Source organism: Gymnodraco acuticeps, unplaced genomic scaffold (assembly GCF_902827175.1).
Source record: "Gymnodraco acuticeps unplaced genomic scaffold, fGymAcu1.1, whole genome shotgun sequence".
Classification (NCBI taxonomy): domain Eukaryota; kingdom Metazoa; phylum Chordata; class Actinopteri; order Perciformes; family Bathydraconidae; genus Gymnodraco; species Gymnodraco acuticeps.
In genome coordinates, this window is record NW_022992193.1 from 234409 (window position 1) to 253858 (window position 19450).

General features: G+C 41.7%; 1 protein-coding gene across 5 annotated transcripts in view; it reads left to right on the forward strand.

Moving 5' to 3' along the window:
- Positions 1 to 19450, forward strand: part of LOC117539278 (nck-associated protein 5-like) — a 150572-nt gene that overhangs the window by 81149 nt on the left and 49973 nt on the right. For 4 of the 5 annotated variants that reach the window (XM_034205316.1, XM_034205317.1, XM_034205319.1 and 1 more), the window contains one exon: positions 7226 to 7359. In XM_034205316.1, the coding sequence (XP_034061207.1) occupies positions 7226 to 7359 (134 nt within the window). Of the gene's footprint in view, positions 1 to 7225; positions 7360 to 11076; positions 11542 to 19450 lie in introns of those variants that run through there. The other variant, XM_034205318.1, reaches the window with a different exon arrangement.

Genomic DNA, 19450 nt, shown 5'->3' on the forward strand with positions numbered 1-19450 from the left:
CATGATATGGCATTTTTTTAAAGCTACAGATCCAGAATCAGTGTTTCTCTAACAGGGCTGAAATAGAGGGATATGAGGGATGTCTAAAATGCATGATCTGTTTGGTATTTTGAGCATAGACATGTTTCTTATATATTTGTATGTATCTGAGACCCATATTATATGCCTAAAAATAGCATGATAGGAGATCTTTAAAACCTGTATAAGAAAAACAGAGGTTTATCCCGATTGGGTGTTTGATAGAGCACAGGTCATGGTTTATTCTGCCTCCATCCACCTCCAACAAGCCTGCCCCTGTGTGACTCTCGCTGCTGTAGGTTTTTCTCTGGAATTCCTCACACCCCAAAAACCCAGAGGCGTGGTACAGGGCAGGGCTGCTCTCCGTCTCCCCGCTCTCTTTTGATGCCACTCTGAAGTGCAGGATGCCTGGTTTCCTGTCGGGGAGAAAACAGGAGGGCACATGGCGGCTCGTAAAGGCTGAGGCTCTCCATTTAAAAACGGCATTTAAAAACTGTTAGATTATGACCACTGGAAACGGCTGTCTAAACAACATGGGAAAATAAATGATCTGGCTTCGAGAGACTTTATTTTTCTTTGGGCTTTGCGGACGCTCACTGATGTCTGAGTTTAAACAGATACACACATACAGTAGATCCTCACATGGTTATTTTCCCGGGACGATAAATACATCGTGAACGATAAAGACATGTTTTGGCTTGCTTAATCGTGTTCTTATTTAAAATCTGATTTCTCTAGAGTATTTCATGTAGAAAATAAAGTTAAGATAAGAATGAAGCTGCATTTGTGAATATCAAGTGGGAGCGGGTGGCACAGAAGGGTGAAATAGGCCCTGGAGCTAGGATAAGAATTAGCTAAAAACAGATTTCTCATGCGCTACAGTCTGCATGATTCATGTGACATAGATTATAAAACTGCATCAAGGAAAGAAACTCGTTTAAAAAACGGAATGCCCCTCTTAATAAGTCATTTGGTAACAAAGTAAACAACACTGCATCTTTTCCTCATCTGGATCAAACCATGATTTAATTGGTTTTGCTGTAATTAAAGCATATCATGGTTTAATTGACAATGATTAATTCATGTACCATAAAAAGCAACTTTGAGGCTGGACATCTTTTGTAGTGTGCTCTCAGCAGATAAAGAAGGTTTTCGAGGGGGCTCCCAGCTTTTAAAAGACTGGGGGTCCTCATGGAGATCCGGCGCGTTGAGGGACCTTCTAAGAGCGTTCCTGACAGCTGTTTGGAGGGTGGGTGACAGCGTGGCGGTTTGGGGGGCACAGGGGGGAATCAGGTGCCGTCTCCGCAGATTGGCCTTATCAGCCACGGACAGCGGTGAGGGCCAATAAGACCCCCCCCCCCCCCTAATTCGCTGCACATTCACCAGGTGACAAGCGCTGACAGCCAGGCTCAAATCGCATCTCCACACTGTCCCTCTCACCGGTTTGTGACTGAATGACTCGCAGTGCGTGGGTTGGGGGGGGGGCTCCCTTGGCAATGATAAATGGGCCACTCGTATTGGTTTAGCATATTCCTGGGGTCTATGTATTATTTGCTATAGTGCCCGCGGCTGTCTAACAGAGAAGTGGTTCACTCTAATGTAGTGGCTCTCCATGAAAATTGAATTGATACAGCCCTGGGGGACACAGATTTTTGAGTAGATAAAACACTGTTTTATTTCAATAACAAGCAGAAAACACTAGTAGAACGAACATATGTAACAATATATCCCCCAGATATACTTTCAATGCAACTTAATTGAAGGTGTTTTTTACGTCTGTTTTCACTGTGTCCTAATGATGGTTTGTCTCGCCTGACATGTGGCCCAAATATTACCCTTTCATAGAATGACTGACACACACACACACACACACACACACACACACACACACACACACACACACACCACACACACACACACACACACACACACACACACACACACACACACACACACGCGCACACAGAAACAGCCAAGTGGCATGTTTTATTTATGATGAAGAACCTGCCGGGTGTATGTGTCCCTGATGTTTGCTTTAGCAGCGAGCCAGAGATCCGCTCCCGGCCTTTGATTAGGCAAAAAGCTCCAACTGGGGGGGTTCTGTGTAATGAAGAGATTATTGAGCCCCCTGAACTGTACCCCAAACTCTGCAGGAACACAAATACAGTTGCAGATGGACATCATACAGAGCCATGGTGATGGCACAGTGTACACATGCACTTAACCTGATCATATTGTAGCTTTTTCTTTTATTGGAGGCAGCATTGCAGGCACAACAAGGAAAGGCAGGGGTCTCTAATTAATTTAGAGTCCTCTGTGGGTCTTGGTGGGTATCAGGGGGGCACGAGTCTTCTAGTAATTCAGCTAGGATGAATACCATTACCATCTAATGCTGTCCAATTACAGAGGCAAGGTTCATTCTGGGCTCCACTGCAGATAATACAATTGTATATGTCGATACGGACGGGAGGAAGCCGTATTACTGTATATGTTACACACATACATTTGTTGTCTCTTTTATCCCGGATTTTTCATTTATTTCGATACATTTTAGTGTATTAAAATCAATAGCATCCAGCAGTCCATTCAATCCCAAGCTTAACATGATGGTGATAAATTCTGTCATATCTAGATGGATACATTTTTTGATCAACCAGGAAATGAAAAGCAGCCCGACAGAGGTCAAATGTAATCCTGAAACACCCAATCTGGGCAAATATATGGCTCAGTAGACCAGTATAAAATCCTGCCTGGGCCATTTTATAGATTACTTAGCCTATTCCATTTGATATTGCTTTTTTCCCCCCACAACCACTGTATTGTTTGATAGAGCTGGCTTTGTTTGATCGTTGCTGCCAGTTTTAAATCAGGAACATGTTGCCCTCCGCAGGAAAAACAGGGTAGTGCATCTCATCCATCCACAGCCATGACATACAGTCAAGTGAGAGGATTATCTCCTCAATCATCGGATTAACTACAAGTCAACGTTCTCACAGAAAGTTGCCCAGCCTGTTTTCGCTCACATCCCATCACCGTGTTGACGGTTATATCTTCCCAGGGCATTGCATAAGGCGTGTTGCCCTTCGTAAGGTCTCAAAATAAAGAATATGCTTTCAATTAGCATACTCTTTACCACAGAAAAAAAGGCAGTGAAGTTTGCGTAGACTATAAACATTTCAACCGAGAAAAACTGTAATGTATTGCTAGGGATTTCTGGCCACATAAAGATATGGTAATGTTTGATTTAATGGCTTTGGGCCTTGTTAAATTGCTGAAATTATATATTGAACAAAAGCAATAGAGGGCTTTTACTACAATGTAGACCATAAATCCTGTGTTGTTATTGAGGTTGTTGGCAAGACTCTGTCAGCAGACACACAGTGGTCTATGGTTTATGCTGGGGGGGGTAGGTTAGGAACAAAAATCAGGACCAAAGCCACCGTGCTTTTGTGTGAATCCAGGCCAACTTGCTGAATAACAGTGTACACATTAATACATGGTGCAGAGGAGAAAAGCCCTTTGTGCCTGCATTGAGGTACTTTTTATGGATGTTTGTATCATAAAGTGGCTTAGGGAACATATGTACTCTAAGTAAACATTGGTAATATGCTCTGTAGGGAAAGAGATGGCAAAGGTACAAACATCCTTTACTCGAGTAGAAGTACAGATACTCTGGTAAAAGTAGAAGTACAGATACTCTGGTAAAAGTAGAAGTAAATATAAGTAGTGGAGAAAAATGTACAGTAACAAAGTATTTGTACTCGACTACTCTGTATAGGGATGACCTCCTCTACACGCTGATTTTATTTCTTTAAGGAGAGAATGTGAAGAATAGCCAGAAAGTCATTGGTTTTGCTCCAGATATATAGGCTCTTGGCAGGGGGATGTTCTATTTAATGCCTCTGTACGGCTGGATTTACAGCGCCCATTACTCCTGACAGCGAGAGGCTCCCTGTTGTGTAAAGAGCCTGAATTTATAGCCGCAGTGAGCACCAGAACTGGTTTTAATGGTGTCTCAGTGTTAATATTCCCTCTCCTCGACCCATTCACCCAGTTACAATCTGCTTTTGTGACAGAAATTCCTGGCCAAGGAACACTATACTGTAATGAAATATGATTCATTGGTTGCATTCATGGCACTGTGGTCACATTTTCTAAAATGTTTGGTAATTTACAAGCATGCTTTCCTGTTGTTTTAGTATTTTTCTTTGCGGTGTGATTTTTACGGTGTAGATTTAAATCATAGCTGCACATGTTTATGATACGCTGAGGCGAAAGACAAACATCAACTATTTTTGCGTCCATATACCCATTTTTCAGTCAGCGTTCCTGACTCTTTCACACCACTAGATGTCCCCATAATGCTTGTGTGTAAAAAGCACTTCTGAAGCCTCACACTGAATATAGACACACCATGATTGGTGCCTAATACGCAGAGATGATGTAGAGTCTTAACATTCAGTATCCATACTGAATAAATTAGGCATCATACACAGGATACTCCTCTCTTCTCCTCAAAGACTCCAACCACTACTATTTAGAAATATGTATGGCTATTTGACTTGCATCCTTTGGTTACTATAACCCTTTAGGAACACACAGTTAGATATACACTACATGTATATCGTTTTTAGACTGTAAGTGTAAATATGCACATTAACATTGAATGTTATCTCGCTGCACTGTCATCGCTACTACCTCTGCTTTTACCACTCTTATTTGTGTCTATTTTTTACTGCAGTTAGAGTTGCCAAAGATATTTTGTTGTACTTTGTATGACGACAATAAAGATATATTCTATTCTATTGTATTCTATTCTTAAATGTACAGCATGAAAGTCAAATGATTGAATCATTTTTTGTAGAATTTATTTAACTTTTTTCCAGCTTTACAAATGAGATTAAAGGTGGGGTAGGTAAGAATGGAGAAACCAGCTCGAGTGCGCTAGAATTTGAAAGTACGCAGCCGAAACAAATCTGCCCCTTCCTTCAGACTTCCTTACAGAGCCCCTCCTCCAACACACACGAACGCGCACATGACCAATGAGGGCACGAGATAAGTTTGTGCACAGATGGAAGGCTGACAGGCAGGTAGGCCGTCCAGTTATTTTAGCCGGGCCGGCTCAGATGATTGGTCGTGCTTTTTACAGCACCACGGCTTCCACAGATGAAATGTTTTAATATATTTATTGTCAAAGCATTTAATGTATTCATTGCTATCGGGGTGTTAAGAGCATTCCATGGAATATAACAAAGTGTTTCTGAAGTGAATTACCTACCCCACCTTTAAGTGCACAGCTATTTCAAATATCTTACTCAGCAATAACTTCGCAAAAAAAAAAGCAACTTTCCACATTTTCTTCCAGTCACTTATCTTTCCCCTCAAACTCATTTCCTGTTATTTTACTAACTTGCATTTTTATGGCAAGACAGTGACAGGTGATCACCTAACTCTTCCGCCAAGGAAAATGGGGCCAATTGCAAAACCATAATTGTCAGCTGTAGATGCCAGGCTTTGTGCGGAGACTTTGAGACTGCTGAAATCCTCAGCCTTGCTCGAAGCTCCTCTGTAAGTGTGTGACTGAAAAAAGTCCCTCTCAATGCCAAATGTTGCTCTCCTGAAGGAGGGAGCGTGCCAGCACAGGGCCACAGTCTTTGAAGTCGAGGACTCTTCTTTCTTTTGGGAGCAGGTGGCCATCAGACTGAGAAGAATCCAATTTAAAATCAGAAAAAAGAAGCCTCCATTTTGACTTGTCTCTGGTGAAAAAAGACTGATAAATGTGGTAATGTAATCCGGGGAAACCTCCACAGACTTCCTCATGAGGGTGATGGGGTACTCTCAACCAAACCTAGATTAAAAGTACACTTATAGGTCATAAATGAGGTTACAAAAGAATGTAAAAACTAAAGGAATTGTAACTTTTAGGTTATATATGCCTCCTGCTAATGAACTCTAGCTTCTGAATTTTGCATAAATACAAAGTAATAATATTTTTAAATAAATAAAGCATGCAGAGAGGAGCACAGTTTGAAGGCTATCCATGGCTGTTGTTGCATTTGTGTGCATTTTCTACAGAGTATGCTGACATTTACTGTGAACTTTCTGTCACAGCAACAGGAGAAAAGGGGGGGTTCATTAGAACATTTCAAAGTAACAACAAACTATGGAAGTGATGCCAATCTGCTAGCTTAAATGTCTCACCGCTAAAGCTTTGACAGGATGTTGAATATTTTCTGTCCACAGCAAAAGTAACCTCATTAAAAGCCGTCATGGACTTACATTTAAAGGTCTCCTATCATGCAAAATGCACGTTTTCATGTCTTTTATACATAAATATGTGTCCCCGGTGTGTCAGGGAACTCACAAAGTGTCAGAAAACAAAACCCTCTCTCTTTCCCTCCGTAACCAAATCTCTAAAAACGGGGGTACGACGGAGCTGATCCAGATTTTCTGCCGATATGACGTAATATCAAAAATGTGAGCTGGCTTTACGCCCACGGCCCTATCAGAAACGTCGCTATCAGAAACAATGTGTGACGTGTTTTGGAAGTAATATGGTCTTTGTTTACATTAGCAAGCATCGCTAACACTCAGAGCTAACCTCTACTGGAGAGAGTACTGTATGTGTAAAAAAGCAGGAAATAAAAAAAGGAACTCACCTTGTGGTAAACCTGAGAGAGAAAAAACATTTGATACTGTTTCAGAAATAATCTTTGATGTCGTTTGGAACATGATATGGCGTTTAATCATGGCAGCGTTTAGCTGAGTATCTGCAAGCAGAGAGGAGACCTCACTACTTGCCTTGCCGTGCTCAAAAGGGGGCGAGGCCATTAGCTACTGACCCAGAATCAGCACTTCTCTAACAGGGCTGACATAGAGGGATATGAGGGATGTCTAAAATGCATGATCTGTTTGGTATTTTGAGCAAAATGCATCATAGACATGTTTTTTAAATATTTGTATATATCTGAGACGCATAATATATGCCTAAAAATAGCATGATGGGAGATCTTTAAATGTCACCATGCGCTTATTCTTTTATTTTCTTTCACCGCTAAGGAGAAATGACAGGATGTTGGATATTTTCTGACCCCAGCAACTCATTAAAAGCTGTCATGGACTTACACTTAAGGAACATATATGACTCGGGGATGATCTGTTGATCCTTTTACGCCACCAGCTCAACGCTCTTGTTTTGTGTCCACAGCGAGAAAAGCTGATCCACGAGCTAGAGGAAGAGCGACGCCTGCGACTGGAGAGCGAGAAGCGTCTCCGGGAAGTGACGGAGGAGTCGGAGCTGGGACAGGCGCAGATGGTTTCACTGCAGCAGCAATTCTCCAGGTAAAAGAGCCTGAAAGCAGAGAGTGTACTTGACTTTTTGAACGCATGCGGTCCGCCTTTTAAAGGTCTCCTATCGTGCAAAATGCACTTTTTGATGTCTTTTATACATAAATATGTGTCCCTGGTGTGTCAGGGAACTCGCAAAGTGTCAGAAAACAAAACCCTCTCTTTTTTCCTCCGTACGCATTCTTATAAAATGCCAAAGAAATACAAAAAATATAGATCTAATAACACATGGATCAGACAAATAAACAACAATTCTCCAAAAGTAATTGACCTTTAGCAGCAATTTCCTGCAATCAGCACAGAATCAATACAGCGTTCTGGCTCTTGTTTTCCACAAGAGTACTTTCTTTTAGTCACTTGTCCTGAGCAAAATACATGATGATGCATTATTTTGAAAGGTCCTAAGTGCTCAAACAATCGCTGAAGTGTGACGAGGAGGGACGGCAGATCAGAGTTGAAGCCGAGTTGATGCCTTAATTAGGCGATAGGCATTCAGTGCTTCACTTAAAAAAAAGGTAGTCCAGAGGATTTCACATTAACTGCTTATCTTCTCATTAAGTTGGTGCGGAAAATCCTGTACGTTTTAATGGTCCCAGTGCTGGAGTGCAGACGAGGGCAGAGTCACCGCCAAGGGAAGAATACAAAGTTTAAGAGCCCTTCGCAGAGATTTATCTCATATTCAAAATGTTCCAGTGAGTTTAAGTAAGTGGTGATTCTCACTTATGTTCATTTTCCTTACACCCTTTTTGGAAAAACAACTTATACGTGCAGTTTGTTTCACCCAATTTCTCTTTGTTTCTAATGCCAGCAGCAGTCCATACAGGTTGTGACCTTTTGAGATGATGCATGTTCCATTTCGTATATCATGACTTCAGTCGTAGGTATTTAAATCATCAATGAGACATGTATAAACCTGTCTCAAGCTATTTTGTACCTATAAACAAAGCCGGCTGCACCTTTCCACGTCTCCTTGGATTGCTGGTTAGACACGAGTATCTCCTCGGAACTTTGCCAGGAAAAAGTGACTATATTTGTGAAGTGCATTCCCTCCTGGCTGGGCTACGATGTACTGTAGTGGTGAATTAGTAGCAGTATGAGTAACCTGCAGTTCTATTAAGAAGGGAAAAGCTTATCCCTGATTGGGTCCTGTACAGGTCCCCAAAGGAGACAGGTGAATTTGTCGCAATGGCAGGGGTCGCCCAGATGGATGGTTGCCGGGTGGCTTCTGGCGAGACAGACAAAGATTCCATTATGTCCTCAAAAAGAGCTTATCGAGCCGCGGACGTTCTCCCAACCTCTCCACCTCACTCAGCTCTTCTCATTGTAGTTGCGTTGCTCATTGTCATCATGCTGGATGGCTTTAATTTTCCGTCTTCGATGTTTCCGTGAGTCCTGAGGGAACGCAAAGGTGGACCCAGCAACACACTAACAGGATTTCAGTCTCACTTGACAAAGTCGTTCTCTTTGTACCAAGCAAGGGGGGGTGTGTGTGTGTGTGTGAAGTAGTGGAGTACAAATACTTTGTTACTGTACTTAAGTACATTTTTCTGGTATTAGTACTTTACTCTCCTACTTCTTACATGTTGAACACAAATACCTGTACTTTCTACTTCTTACATGTTGAACACAAATACCTGTACTTTCTACTTCTTACATGTTGAACACAAATACCTGTACTTTCTACTTCTTACATGTTGAACCCAAATACCTGTACTTTCTACTTCTTATATTTTGAACCCAAATACCTGTATTTTCTACTTCTTACATGTTAAACACAAATACCTGTACTTTCTACTTCTTACATGTTGAACACAAATACCTGTACTTTCTACTTCTTACATGTTGAACACAAATACCTGTACTTTCTACTTCTTACATGTTGAACACAAATACCTGTACTTTCTACTTCTTACATGTTGAACACAAATACCTGTACTTTCTACTTCTTACATGTTGAACCCAAATACCTGTACTTTCTACTTCTCACATGTTGAACCCAAATACCTGTACTTTCTACTTCTCACATTTTGAACACAAATACCTGTACTTTCTACTTCTTCCATGTTGAACACAAATACCTGTACTTTCTACTTCTTACATGTTGAACCCAAATACCTGTACTTTCTACTTCTCTCATTTCCCAAACAGCTGGTTCCTTTAGTCTGAATGTGTGTTTGATGCGTGATCATTATTCTTTAGAGTCATTGCGTGCCTATTGATTTGAACACGATCCGTGTATCCATCATTTCCTGGTCTTCTCTAAAGAAGAGGGACCAATGGAAACGTTGTCATGTTGCCGTTGTTCAGCATGGAAACATTCATTAGCTAACAATGACGTTATTGTTCTATTAATATAAAGGGAGGTCAGGTACTCTTTAAAACAGCTGCTAGTTATGGGTACTTTTTACTGAATTACATTTCAAAGCCTCTTTACTTTTACTTGAGTAAAGAAGTTTAGTCAGTACTTTTAATTTTACCAGAGTATTTAAAACACGAGTATCTGTACTTCTACTTGAGTAAAGGATGTGTGTACTTTTGCCATCTCTGGATGATTGTGTTTACTCGTACCTGGCTCTTCAGTGGATTAGCATGTTTACATGACAGCCAATAATCGGTGGCTCCGTGCCATGGTGGCAGATGGGACGTCAGCGAGGTCACTTTAATTAGAGACTTACAAGCCAGAAAAAAGAGAACTCGGTCACCAGGCCACCAGCAAGTGTCTTCCCATGAACCTTTGCCCAGATTTCTACTTCCTACCCAAAAGCACTGCTTCATATGCGACATTATTTGTGTCTCTACTGCGAGACCTTCATCCATATCTCCTGATTGATTTTAGCTTTGTATTTGTTGCGCATTAGGGACCTCAGTTCATCGATGTTTCTTTGGAGATAACGCCCGCAAATCTTGTTAAGTGGACATCCCATCTGTTAAATAGACCTGGATGTGTTTGACCTCAGGCAACAATTGATTTGCTAATTAATTGAGGTTGTGCTTTGAATCATGAGGATGGAAGTGAAATCAGACCAAAGCATAGCAGTATTGGATGATGAAAGCCAGCCAAAGATATCAAACATTTATGCAAATGAGTGTGTTAAATAGCTTTTTCACCCATCGCCACAAATAGGGTTTGCATTGAACTAATAGCCTTTGCACTGGGAGACAAATGTGTTCTGTGACGATATGACACCAAAGGTAATGAGCCGCTTGTTAGAGTATGCTATCACACACAACAAACAAACAGGTGTGTGTGTGTGTGTGTGTGTGTGTGTGTGTGTGTGTGTGTGTGTGTGTGTGTGTGTGTGTGTGTGTGTGTGTGTGTGTGTGTGTGTGTGTGTGTGTGTGTGTGTGTGTGTGTGTGTGTGTGTGTGTGTGTGTGTGTGTGTGTGTGTGTGTGTGTGTGTGTGTGTGTGTGTGTGTGTGTGTGTGTGTGTGTGTGTGTGTGTGTGTGTGTGTGTGTGTGTGTGTGTGTGTGTGTGTGTGTGTGTGTGTGTGTGTGTGTGTGTGTGTGTGTGTGTGTGTGTGTGTGTGTGTGTGTGTGTGTGTGTGTGTGTGTCTTTTGTTGGCAGGGGTTCAAACTGGAACAACTGGCTTTTTTTCTTGTTCTACTTTCATCCACTGCAAAGCTCAATTTTGGCGTGTTTTCACGGCTGAGCTCAGAAAGTCTGCATTCCTCAAGTGACTGGCCATTTAGCTCCAGACATAGGTGCACACACACATATACCCTCCCCCACGCAGTTGGGCTCTTATCCTGGTGTGGGTCACATGCCCAGCCCCCTCCTGACTTGGGTCAACCCCCCCCCAGGGGCTTCACCAGCACTAGCATGGCCTGCCGTCATTAAACTCCCAACAGATTAGTGGGAGTCTCCAGCAGCCTCCTTTAGCCCACCCTGGACGTCCCACTCCTCCATATGGGCAAGACATTTAAGAGAGGATGGAAGTGAGAAAAGATGCAACTGGGAGCAGCACTTAAGTTTCAGAAATGAAGTGTGGAGGCAGAAATATAATCCATCCAGTGCTTTTGGAACGTCTATCCAGCGAAGACTCTCTGAGGCCTTGTCCGTTTCCCCCTCCTCTTCCTGTGGTACCACTCTCAGACAGGATGCCTGGTGAGCACACAGGAACATGGGGGCCGCTGGGGGCCCTTCGTGGTCTGAAGATGAGGGCGGCGGTTTTCAGGTAATGTGCAGCCATATCGTCACCTTTTGGAAGTTTGGTTTTCACTGCAGTTTTCCAGATTCAAGGCTTTTATTGTCATTTGTAAACAGCTACAGTGTAGATATGACAATGAAAATCTTAGGTCATAGCCTCCTCCAACGGTGCAACATAATAAAACAGATACAATTGTGCAAGTAATACAAATAAAATAGAATAGAAATAGTGCAAGGAGAGTCTATACAAGTAGTTGGAATATGATCTATTACATAAATAATTTGTAAGTTGCAGACAGATGAATGTTATGGATGTCCTTTCAAAAGTTCAGTTTGTTTGCTTAGCACACTTATCCTCTTACAGACTGTTATTGCCCGCTCTCCTCAGCCTGTTATGGAGATTAAACACTTCTCAAAAGGGGAAAAATAAGAGGCCTTTTGTCAGGCTCAAAAGTCTGCTCATGCACTGAAGCTCAGGTTCGATATTTTGACGTTATTCTCGGATTTATCCGTCTTTATTTGTCCTCTTTGTTCTCCGTAAGGCATTTGAGGTAAACCAGCTTGCTGAAGATAGTGGTAAATACATTCCTCCTGAGTTCATTGTGCCTGGATCATTGTCACCCAGAACACATGTGCGCTCATCAGCAAAACCGATGGCGTTTTACAGCCGACCCGCTCCACTTGACTTTGAAATCATCGGCGTCTTGAAGGGCCCTCTTGGCGGAAGGATATGGGAGACTTACGGCTGGACTAACAACAACAGCAGACGATGACTGGTGCCTGCTGATTTACGGCACATTACTCGTGTGTGTGTGTGTGTGGTGTGTGTGTGTGTGTGTTGTGTGTGTGTGTGTGGTGTGTGTGTGTGTGTGTTGTGTGTGTGTGTGTGTGTGTTGTGTGTGTGTGTGTGTGTGTGTGTGTGTGTGTGGTGGTGTGTGTGTGTGGTCGTGTGTGTGTGTGTGGTGTGTGTGTGAATGTGGGTGTGTGTGTGTGTGTGTGTGTGTGTGTGTGTGTGTGTGTTGTGTGTGTGTGTGTGTGTGTGTGTGTGTGTGTTGTGTGTGTGTTGTGTGTGTGTGTGTGTGTGTGTGTGTGGTGTGTGTGTTTGTGTGTGTGTGTTGTGTGGTTAGTGTGTGTTGTGTGTGTGTGTTGATGTGTGTGCATTACCGCCACACTGCTCTGGATTGCACAGCTGGACTGGCAAAAAGTGCTCAGAGAGAGTGATTGCACTCTTTTTTTACAGATCAATGCCCTCTCTTCTAATCATCCAAGCCACGCCTGGACCAACCAAGTGTTTAAATGTGACACCCCCCCCCCCCCCCCCCTTTTTTTAGCCGGATGAATCAGGGCCCCTGTTCAAGATGACACATCTGCGGTCATTAACAGGATGGAGGGGGGGGGGGTCACTCTTTTGAAGTCACTTCCTTACTCATGCCCAATAGGGGGACGAGGGTCTGTTAAATAGATAATAGGTGTCTGGACTATTTTGGGGAGCACCTCATATTTAAAAGGATTTATCAGTCCATTTCAGAACCTCTCTTTAACTTGGGGCTTATGTCTGATTGAACTTCATTTGGGTTGTTTCTACTCTATCACTTGTGCTAAATTACCAGCCCAAGTAGTGGTACCAATCTTCTTTGAGAACAAAAGTCTGTTCACTTACTTACCACTATGTCAGACAATCCAGCCCACTAACTTCCGCCTTGGATTAAGCACGTTGGTTATGATGTTTATAGGCCGAAAGAGGTCAGATTACAAGCTTTTTGCAGAAGTAGGGCATCCCTGCTCACATCATGATAGCTGGCCTGTTCTCTCTGGCTTGTGATTGTAGCCTAAAGGCAAACAGCATGTCAATCAAACTGACCTCATGGTTGCAGTATGGATCTGGTTGTTTGGCAGCTGCTGTGGTCGACACATACACTGAAAAACTGTTTTATTAAATGTGTTAACAGTTTCCACATAATTGTATAAAATAAGATAAGATGGACCTTTGTTAATCGCTGTGGGGAAATTCAGTAGTTTAACAGCAACAGGGTAAGAATGAAAAACAGGACAGCACAGATATACAATATATTTTATATATATATTTGTATTCGGGATTGTGGGAAACGGTATTTCGATCTCTCTGTCTGTATACACAAACTGAAAGATTGACAATAAAGTTGACTTTGATTCACACAGATTAGAGATTAATAAAATCAAAGATACAAATAAAAATATACAGTTAAGTAACTTGATTCAAAGCAATTCATTAAAATGAACATATATACATATTTGGGTCCTATATACATATTAGATATATGTACATGTATGTGTGAAAACAGTGTCTATGAGGTTAGTTGAAAGCAATAGTATTAAGTGGAACCTATTATTTTGTATTTAAACCTAATATTATATTATTGCTTTCCTTTGTGTAATTTGTTGACATTTAATTAAAGTCTGGTTTTCAGTGTAAGGTCATTCTGTATCTGTGCATCGCATACCTTTTGAAATATTTCCATTATGAATATAGTGGCCAATAATGCTCTTGACTTATTGTTTCAGTGCAACATGCAACTTACCGTTATGATTTATCAATATTTCCCAGTGTAAGTAATGGACTCCATGCTGTCTGTCTGACAAAGGTCTCCCACCGGGATGTCTTCTTCTGTCTCCGTCTCACATGTGGAACTCGTATGCCTGTAACCCATTGTGGAGATAAAGGAAGAGTCTCCAGCCAAATGCTTTTGAGGACCGATGGCTTCCTCATTGTTAACTGCTTCCTTTGGCCAGAGGTGAACATGTGGGGCGGCCATCATGAATTTGCACACACCAAATGTAGACGGACGGATGAAGGGAAAAAAACGAAATCTTGAAAACAGAATCCCTCCATATGTTTCTTTTTTTAATTGACGCTCTTAACTGACTGTTCCTCGTTGGCAGAGATGGTAAAAGTACACACATCCTTTACTCAAGTACAGATACTCGTGTTTAAAAATACGTGTTTTAAAAGTAGAAGTACTGACTAAACTTCTTTACTCAAGTAAAAGTAAAGAAGTATGGCTTTGAAATGTACTTAAGTAACAAGTACCCATAACTAGCAGCTGTTTTGAAGAGTACCTGACCTCCCTTAAATAATAATGTCATTGTTAGCTAATGAATGTTTCCATGGCAACATGACAACGTTTTCATTGGTCCCTCTTCTTTAGAGAAGACCAGGAAATGATGGATACACGGATCGTGTTCAAATCAATAGGCACGCAATGACTCTAAATAATAATGATCACGCCACCAAACACACATTCAAACTAAAGTAACCAGCCTGTTTGGAAAATGTAAGAAGTAGAAAGTACAGGTATTAAAAATGTAAGAAGTAGAAAGTACAGGTGTTAAAAATGTAAGAAGTAAAAGTAAAAAGGCGTCAGAAAAAGAAGTAGTGGAGTAAAGTACTGATACCAGAAGAATGTATTTAGGACAGTAACGAAGTATTTGTACTCCGCTACTTCCCGCCTCTGCTCGTTGGTTCTCAACATGTTAAGACATTTATGGAGAAAGTTTTCATTCATTTTTTTAATTTGCAGTTTTAAGTGTGTAAAACGACCCTGAAGTCCTTTCTTTTCACAGCAAAAACACTGGAATGAAATATGACTGTCAGTAAATACTAAATGCTTTGCCCTCTTGATCTTTTTTTTCTTTGACATGTGTGTTCTGTTGAAGAGGTCAAAGGTCGCTGAGTAGAGTCAGCGGTCATGAGGGCAAGGACCTCTGTAATGCTACCCCGCTGTAACATGCATGACTGATGCATGTGACTTTTACAACCCTAACTGTCCTCTAGGCTATAAACTGGACGAGCCTTTCACCAAAAGTGTCTCGCTTAGTTTGCTCTCTTCATTTAGGTCACGTCTGAGGAAGGATCTCCTCGCATGTTTTCAGCTCTAAGGGGATAAGGTGGCTTAGCGTTGTGTTAAGCTAGGAAATCACCCGGTGGGTAAGTGATTTGCGTTAAAAGTAGAAGAATGGAATATTCTGGCCAAAACGGACAGTTTGGCAGGGCCTCGCTGAGGATTCAGATAAGGAGATTGCAGCTGGCCCTCCATAGCCTCAATTCAGCCGCTACAACCAGGTGATTGTTCTCCCTCTATCATTCCAGCAGCTTAAAGATTTTTCCAATTGTTCACCGCCAGTCAAATCTGATTAGAGGGTCTCGGCTAACCTGAGCCTCTGACAGCTCTGATAAAGTGAGAGTACTGATACTTCCATCCTTTTGGAGCTTCTGTCCTGATAATGTGAAATGTTAAGAGGCTGTACATCTTTCGCTCTGATCTGAAAGATGTCATGCAGGAACTTAATCAAGTGATTGTTATGTTACTATTATCATAAGGTGCCTTGTTTCTAGGTTTACTGTGATAAAGGAATAATACACAGTGTATCTTAAAGGTGTCCTAAAGGCATTTGAGCCCCATACTGTTTCAGAAATAATCCTTGATGTGGTTTTGAACATGATATGGTGTTCAATCAGGGCAGCATTTAGCTGTATCTGGGTAGAATTCTCCTGATCAGATACTCAGCATAAGCTCCGCCCCCTCTTAAAAAAAAAGTATTATTATAATTGTTTTATAAAGCTTTAGACTCAGAATCAGCCCTTCTCTAACATGGCTGAAATAGAGGGATATGAGGGATGTCTAAAATGCATGATCTGTTTGGTATTTTGAGCAAAACACATCATAGACATGTTTTTTATATATTTTTATATATCTGAGACCCATAATATATGGTATAAATAGGAGACCTTTAAGCAAGTTACCATGGTTGTTATGTTACTATTATCATACGGAGCCTTGGTTTTAAGTTTACTGTGATAAAGGAATAATACACAGTGTCTCTTAAAAAGCTGCTGCCAAGGAATGCTGGCAGCCAAGATATCCAACCAAGGCAGGGAGAGGTGGGGGGGGGGGGCAACTCCTGAAACATGCGAGCATTCAGGAAGTAATTGGCAGGAAAGCGATAACTAAAATAAACAAGCGAGCGTGAATGAAAAGCGCCACATTCGCAGAGAAGATTGGTAGAAATCCGAGATGGCGTGCAGAGATCTCTGATCATGCAGTAAGTGTCCTGGCATGCAGCCTCCTCCAGAAAGTGTCTTAATTACCAATGAATAACCACATGACTGCAGGCACACACACAAACACACACACTGGGAATCCCTGTCTTTAGCCGTGCTTCATCCAGTCCTTTTGCTGATCCAAGGCACCCAGCAGGGGGCTCTTCTTTTTCTTTGGAGACGGCTTAACATGGGACATATGGGAAAGTCTTTGCCTGCCAGATCACTGTCTTTACACAGAGCCCAATGGCGGATAATGACACTCGGGAGAAAAAGAAAACGGGAGATGTGTTGTCAGGCTGACACGGGACACACCATGCTGTCTGTCGATTGAGCGAAAAAGCACTCAAGCTTATATGAGGACTGCATGGCCTATTTTAGCCTGGAGACCTACATTACTGCAATAGTGTCTAGTGTGTGTTCGGATGTCTCTCCATATGGAGCTCAAGGACTTTTACACAGTGTTGCTGGCTTTTTTCCGCAAAAACGGAGGTACAAAGAATGGAGAGAAACTTAACAAGGGGTAAGTTTTGAGCTCAGATTGTCAGCTTTTGAGAGAGGTTTGAGGTCCTTTCATCATTTGTAGTCGTGTGAAGGAATTTGTCATTGAGCTGAGCACAGTTTCCAATGAATAGAAATAGTGTGCTCCTTCGTTTGATTCCATTGTGACAATTGACTTGAGGAAGTTTTTGCACTTGTTACTTTTCAAAGTATTTCACCTCTAACTGTGCATTGTGATGATGCATCAAGTTTTTTTACCCTCTGTCGTCACATTAAAGCTGAAGACCGTCAGACCTCAGGCTGAAAATTGATTGGACCCTTAATTGTATTTCCTGGACTGCTGACGAACGCCACATTTTAAATTCAGCTCATGCTGCGCGAGGGTCAGGGGAGCCTGGAATTTGCTTTCGCCTCCACATACATCCCTTCAACACACACACACACACACACACACACACACACACACACACACACACACACACACACACACACACACACACTCTCTTGTCCTTCCTCCTACCCTGAAAGATGTCTTCAATAGGTCACTGAAGAGCACTTTGAGATTAATCACACTGAGCATGACTATGTTTTTATGTAAAGTAATGCTCTGTCATCTCAGAGTTATGGACCATCCATCAAATGCATTTAGCAGACTCCCTCTCTCACATATAAATAGGTTTTAGGAGGCTGAATTTCACAGTAATGACAAATAGAACTGTTTATTTGATGGGATGTTTTTCTGGACACTTGTCCCATTCTGTATTTGGACCGATTTACTGCTTGGATTTCATTATTTAAATATAATTTTGGATGGGTTTTAGAAAGCTATTTTACCAATACCAATGAATTGTAATGCTTTAAAACAAATACCGTAAAAGCAGTTTGTTGGTAATCAGTGCAACATCGATAGTGATTACTGGGCTAATTATCCAAAGCAATGTTATTTGTGTTGCTCTGCATGAGTTGCCAAAGAAAATGAGATGATAACAAGTAGTTCAGGGAGTTTAACTGAACTACAGAGCTAGAAACAATACATTTGAAGCTTAAACTCCTCATGGCTACACTATTAAAAATAGCAATAACGAATCAGCAAGTTCCACAATTTTCCATTTTTCAACCAGAATAAGTACATTTTCTCTCCGATTACCACTTCAAAGCCAGAGCTATTCAAAAGCACCAGTGTGTGTCCACTGAGATGCCACACATCTGTGCTTTATGGGACTTTGAAATGAAAGCAATATGGAGGGCGAGGCAGCACTTTGTGGTCCGTAGAACCACAAAGGGTCTCTTTCAGGTGCGCATGAATCACACAGACCCCTCAAAAAAAGCCTCAGCTGAAGCACCACGCCAGACGTCCCCCTCCCCCTCCTCCTCCAGCCACAACATAAGCAATCGGGCATGGAAGAGTTGCCTCCGTAATGCAAAGGTCACTCTGGAAGTTTGTTTGGAAGTTACAGCTGTGAGTGTGTGACCACGGCTATGAAAGCAAATGCTCATATCATTGGATTCTGCATTGATTGCTTCCCTGGCTCATTTGGCAGATGTTTTCATGCATTAGAATAATTTTGTACTCCCATCTGTTGGCTTGCCTAATGATATTTCTGCTATTTCTAATTTCAGGTTTAATTTCCCCACATTTACATATTTATATGCATCTAACATTTCCTATGCTGGCAGCTTGGTACTGAACAATAACAAAATAGTTAACAGGAGGGTGATATGTGACTTTTCTAAAACGATTTCTCTAAGAGGAATTGGTCACACACTTTTTAGACATTTTATTTGTACATGGAAATATGTTAAATGGACCAAAGAGTTTTAAGAGTTTGTGGAACTATTCCCTTAAAGTTAGAAATGCTTTTCATCAAGGTGATAATGATGTGGTGTGGTTTATAAAGAAAACTGTCCTGGTAGTCCAAATACAGTTTACAAAACATGCTCTTTTTTGTACAAATACTTGGACTGTTAATGTGTAAAGGACTTGAAGAAGATATTCCCTTTCTGTATGATTCACTATTTGGCATTGTTTTGATGAGTAGCATAAGCCCTTCTGTCACACTGACAAAACGATGTGTTTGGGTCTGGAGAGAGGAGGAGGTGATTTAATGCGGGAAATGTGCAAAGAGTCTTTCCTTTTGTCACTTCACAGCGAATCAAACCAAGATCGCCAGGGATTTATCATTGAGTAAAACGCATGCTCACCTCTGCGAGTGTCCTCACAAAACACAACAGGAGCACACTCTCCGGCTAAATCTGTAGGTGGTCACCTGCCCAAATCCCCTCAGGCCAAGACCTGCCCCCTCACTCGCCATGTGGGCTGCAGGCTGACCCCGTGTCAGTTTCGCAGACTACAAAGCTG